The sequence below is a fragment of the Rhinopithecus bieti genome, unplaced genomic scaffold (assembly GCF_001698545.2).
Source record: "Rhinopithecus bieti isolate Rb0 unplaced genomic scaffold, ASM169854v2 scaffold_12070, whole genome shotgun sequence".
In the NCBI taxonomy this organism is placed as follows: Eukaryota; Metazoa; Chordata; class Mammalia; order Primates; family Cercopithecidae; genus Rhinopithecus; species Rhinopithecus bieti.
In genome coordinates, this window is record NW_016807449.1 from 2133970 (window position 1) to 2139513 (window position 5544).

The following is a 5544-nucleotide window of genomic DNA, read 5'->3' on the forward strand; positions in this document are numbered from 1 at the left end:
AAAAAAAATTTTGTAGAGATGGGGGTCTCACTATGTTGCCCAGGCTCATCTCTAACTCTTGAGCTCAAGTGATCCTACCACCTCAGCCTCCCAAAGTGGAGAGATTACAGGTGTGAGCTACCACACCCGGCCCCCATCTTTAAAATGAGGATAATTTTAACAAGCTATCTCACAGGGTTTATTAGGTAAAGATCAAGTAAGCCTGTATGCAAATGTTTAAAATGATACCTGGCACATAGCAGGCACTTAACAAAAGTCAGCTGTTACCCTTACTGTACATATGTGAATATATATATATATATTTTTGTTGTTACTGTCATCACTAATGAGACATATTTTTTTTTTTTTTTTTTGAGATGGAGTCTTGTTCTGTCTCCCAGGCTGGAGTACAGTGGCCTGATCTCAGCTCACTGTAACCTCTGCCTCCCAGGTTCAAGCGATTCTCCTGCCTCAGCCTCCCGAGTAGCTGGGATTACGGGCGTGCGCCATCGTGCCTGGCTAATTTTTGTATTTTTTAGTAAAGACGGGGTTTCACCATGTTGGCCAAGCTGGTCTTGAACTCCTGACCTCACCTGATCCACCTGCCCTGGCCTCCCAAAGTGTTGGGATTGCAGGCACAAGCCACTGTACCCGGCCTAACCAGACATCATCATAAGCACTGAGGATGTGGCAGTATGCTGGGCAAACACGGAGTACACAAGTGGTGTCTACTAAAGACCGGCACTCTCCTATGAGCGTCGTCTGTTATGAACCCATTTTACAGGTGAGGTCATTATGGCACAAGAGGTTATGCCTCTTTCTCAGTGTCACCCAGGGCCTCATAGGAAACCTCACCATCACAGAGCCTCCAGGACAGCCACCTGACGTCCCACATCTTCCTCAGCCCTCAAATCCTGCCTGTTACGAGGCAGAACGCAGCACTGAAGAGTAGAGTCCGAGGCACCCTGGGCTCAGTTGCAACTCTGGTGGGCACCCAACACAGACTATGATGCTGCCTCTTGGTGCCTCGGCTCCCTCACCTGTAGATGAGGGTAACAGTATCTACCTACTAGGATGGGTAAAAATTACACAAGTTAACATCCATCGGCTTCTTAGCAGGCAGCCTGTTGTGCAGTTAGATGCCCCGTGACTGTCAGCTGCTGCCATTAACTGTAACATACTAGTTGTTACCGTCCTGCTGAGGCTCCCTAGAGCCCTCTGGACAGCCCTCACCTGTGTCCCTTTCCCACCCACCCCTGCAGCCCTGAGGCTGCCTGGGGCCTCACCGTCCTCGCTGGGGGCTCCAGGGGAGGACTCCGAGTCCGAGGAGCTGCCTGGTGGGCCCCCGCCTGCCGCAGCGTTGCCCCCTGCCTCCTTCAGCCATTTCTTCCTCTTCTTAGGGGGCGGTTCAGCCTTCACCTTGGTAGGCCGGGCTTTAGGCAGCCGGGATGTGGCAGGCTGTCCTGTGGCGAGACTCCGCTCTGGCCGCGTCTGCCGTCCACTGGCGGCCCGCTCGCCCCGCAGTGGCCGCTCCCCACGCGTCACCTTCTCCTTCTCCTTTTCCTTCTCGACAGGCCGCAGGAGGGAGGGCTTCTCAGGGGCAGGGGGCTCAGGCATAGCCGTCTCAGGCGTCTGCTCTGGGGGCTTCTCGGATGTCGTCTTTTCAGGGGTCTCAGGCTTGGGAGGTGGTGCTGGGGCCTTAGGGGGAGGTGCAGAGCTACCCCCAGCAGATGTGGGGTTCTTGGCCTGCCCAGAGCGTCTAGAAGGGAACAGAGAAGGGAATGTAGTCAGTAGCCCCCGAGAGCCCAAGTTCTCCTCATTGCCCCTGCTCAGTGCCCTAGGCACAGAAACAGCTTCTCTCATACCGTCCCCTCCTCTCTCTCTGCGTCTCTGACCCCCTCCCTCTCTGGGACTCTGAACCCCTCCCTCTCTGGGTCTCTGACCCCCTCCCTCTCTGGGACTCTGAACCCCTCCCTCTCTGGGTCTCTGACCCCCTCCCTCTCTGGGTCTCTGTTCCCCTCCTTCTGTGAGTCACAAGTTAACATCCATCAGCTTCTTAGCAGGCATTCGCCACCAAGCCCAGCTAATGGGCTAAAGAGGCGCAAGACCCTCTTTCTGGGTCTCTGTCCACCCCAGGTCTCTGTACTCTTCTGTGAGGCTCTCTCCCCTCCCATCTCTGGGTCTGCTTCCCTTTCTCTGGATCTCTATCTTCCCCCATCTCTGCCCCTCTTTTTCTCTGGGTCTCTGTCTCCTTCTGAGTCTCCATCTCCCTCATGTCTCTGGTTCTCTGTCCTCCTGTCTCTGGGTCTCTCTCACCCCTGCCTCTGGGTCTCTGTCCCCCCCGCCTCTGGGTCTCTCTCCCCCTCTCTCTCTGGGCTCTGTCCCCACCTCCCACTCTCTAGCCTTCTCTCTTGCATGCTCCATCCCCATGCCTGTCGGCGCTGCATACTACCTGCCCCTGTGTCCCCCGTGGTTGGTACCTGACTGGCACAGGGGGCCGATGCCAGGGTTTCCGAGCACAGACCCTCACGTAATCCTTCTTATTGACATTTTCCAGGAACTTTACATAGAGGCGCTGGTATCGATTTTTTGCGTCCCCAAAATACCCCAAATACTAAGGGGAGAAAGAGGCACATGAGAAAATTCTTCACACTGCCAGCCAGACGGCCAACACCCTCGTGCCCTGGGCTACCACGGCAGCTGCCTGGAGCGTCCTGGCAGCCGGCGGCCCCCTTCCAGATACACTGTGGAGTGAGTCACACTCCCGCGAAGGGGAACCCCAGCTCCTAGATACCACACCCCGGGGCCCCCAAGTCCTTGGTCCCCTTTGCAGGCTTACATTACTGGTGGCACAAAACTGCCTCTGACCGTCCTTGATCTCTGGAGTGAATTTCTGCAGAAGAGCCTTCTGGACTCGCCAAATGGGTGGGGGTTCGCGCCCCGTCTGCAACGCCAGCTAAGGAGGAGGGGTGTGGTGAGGCCAGCAGGGTCAGCCCTCATTCCCGTACCTACTGCCCGTACGCCCTGGCCCACTGGCCTCTCTCACCATCCCCTTAGAGAAAAGGCAGAGACGTCAACAAGTATCTTCTACCCCCATGATGTGTTCAGCTCTGTGTGCAGCTTGAACTTGGCCCTGTCCCCTCCTGCCCACCCGGTACCCTGGATCAGGCTGCTCGTTCTTAGGCTGCAGAGTTTGAGTCACTGTTGCCTTACGGTGTGAAAGCCCAGAACTTCCTGTGTGACTCAGAGTAATGACAATCTTTGGGCACCGCCTGCTATTTACTGTGCTGGACAGGAGGGTACGGTTGTGAGCAAGACGTCCTGGTGTGGTCTGTGTCCCCTCACAATTCTCTTTTTACTTTTTCTTTTTTTGAGACGGCGTTTTGCTCGTTACCCAGGCTGGAGTGCAGTGGCGCGATCTCAGCTCACCGTAACCTCCGCCTCCTGGGTTCAAGCTGATTCTCCTGCCTCAGCCTCCTGAGAAGCTGGAATTACAGGTATGTGCCACCACGCCCGACTAATTTTGTATTTTTAGTAGAGACAGGGTTTCTCCATGTTGGTCAGGCTGGTCTTGAACTCCCCACCTCATGTGATCCACCCGCCTCGGCCTCCCAAAGTGCTAGGATTACAGGCGTGAGCCACCAAGTCCAGCCAAATCTCTGTTGCTTATAAGCCACCCAGTCTATGGTATTCTGGTATAGCAGCCTGAGGGGTCTAAGACACCGAAAAAGCCTTCACACAGAGGTAATAACAGAAGTAGTAAGACAGACAAGCAAATAAACAAAACAGGGTGAGTTTGTGGCCTGTGCCAAGAACAGGCAGGTGAGGTTACCTGAGACCATTTCATCAGCATGTCCACAGCGGGGAAGACAGAGCAACAGGAAGGCTCCCTATCTCTGCTCCCTCTACCCCACAAACACCTGAACACAAACCACCACCACCCTGCAGTTTGCGTGTGCCCCAGCTGGGCGATGGCAACTGACGGATGTGAGAGAATGTGACCTTGAGGACTAAAAGGGCAGCAGAGGCGCCAAATATGGACACAAGAAATAATAGTACAAGTCATAAATGTCCTGTTGCCAATTCCCAGGACACTACAGAAGCCTAGAGGAGGGGCCTCAGATTTTTCTTTTTTTTTTTTCCGAGATGGAGTCACCCAGGCTGGAAGTGCAGTGGCGCGATCTCAGCTCACTGCAACCTGCGCCTCCCGGGTTCAAACGACTCTCCTGCTTCAGCCTCCCTGGCAGTTGGGACTATAGGCACCCACCACACCAGGCTAATTTTTGTATTTTTAGTAGAGACGGGGTTTTGCCAGGTTGGCTGGGCTGGTCTTGAACTCCTGACCTCAGGTGATCCACTTGTCCCGGCCTCCCAAAGTGCTGGGATTACAGGCCTGAGTCACTGCACTCAGCCTCAAATTTAAACTGAATCCAAGAATGCTTCCTGGAATAGGTGACAGATGCCAAAATGAGTCCCTGGAAAGAACATGTCTTTAAAAGGGGGCCAGGCTGAGTGCAGTGGCTCACATCTGTAATCCCAACATTTTGGGAGGCCGAGGTAGGTGGCTCACTTGAAGTCGAGAATTTGAGACCAGCCCAGCCTACATGGTGAAACCCCACCTCTACTAAAATACAAACATTAGCCAGGCGTGGTGGTGCATGCCTGTATGCCCAGCTACTTGGGAGGCTGAGAAAGGAGAATTGCTTGAACCCAGGAGGTGGAGGTTGCAGTGAGCCGAGATCACAGCGCTGCACTCCGGCCTGGGCGACAGAGCAAGACTCTGTCTCAAAAAAAAAAAAAAAAAAAAGCACCAGCTTGAGGAAGCCATCGGAGCATCTTGTCAGCCCGGGGAGACTGCCCCTACCTCTGCCCCCTCCCACTCCCTGTGTCGGCCTCCTCTGAGGAAGCTGCTGACACTGTAGCTGGAGTCAGACCCTCTGGCTAGCACTTTCTCACTGGGCTTGGTACCTTCCCTCAAACCACTTTTCCTCCCAGCATCCCCACTCCACACCCAGTCATCAGGCCTCCCCTGACTTCAGCCTTGTCCATTCCCCAAACAGGGCCAGTCAATCCCCAAGCCCCACCCATCCTGCCTCTCCTCACGTCACTCACATCACTGACCATGCCAACCACCGATTACTAGAAAAGTGGCCCGGTCCACAGCCTCCTACTCAATGGAACCCACAGCTGATTGGAGATTCAACCTAGGGAGGTCACCAGCAGACTTTTTTTTTTTTTTTTTTTTCTGACAGAGTCTTGCTCTGTTGCCAGGCTGGAGTGCAGTGGCGCGATCTCGGCTCACTGCAACCTCCATCTCCTGAATTCAAGTGATTCTCCTGGCTCAGCCTCCCGAATAGCTGGGACTAGAGGCGCACGCCACCACGCCCAGCTAATTTTGTATTTTAGTGGAGACAGGGTTTCACCACGTTGGCCAGGATGGTCTCGATCTCTTGACCTCATGATCCGCCCGCCTGGGCCTCCCAAAGTGCTGGGATTACAGGGGTGAGCCATTGCGCCCGGCCTCTTTTTTTTTTTTTTTTTTGACAGAGTTTTCGCCCAGCCTTT

General features: G+C 54.4%; 1 protein-coding gene across 1 annotated transcript in view; it reads right to left on the bottom strand.

The window, feature by feature from the left end:
- The window catches only part of PRR12 (proline rich 12), a 29833-nt gene that overhangs the window by 4936 nt on the left and 19353 nt on the right, over window positions 1-5544 (bottom strand). Inside the window, 3 exon segments of the mRNA XM_017882033.1 lie at window positions 1266-1738; window positions 2460-2593; window positions 2819-2935. Coding sequence (XP_017737522.1) covers window positions 1266-1738; window positions 2460-2593; window positions 2819-2935 — 724 coding nt within the window.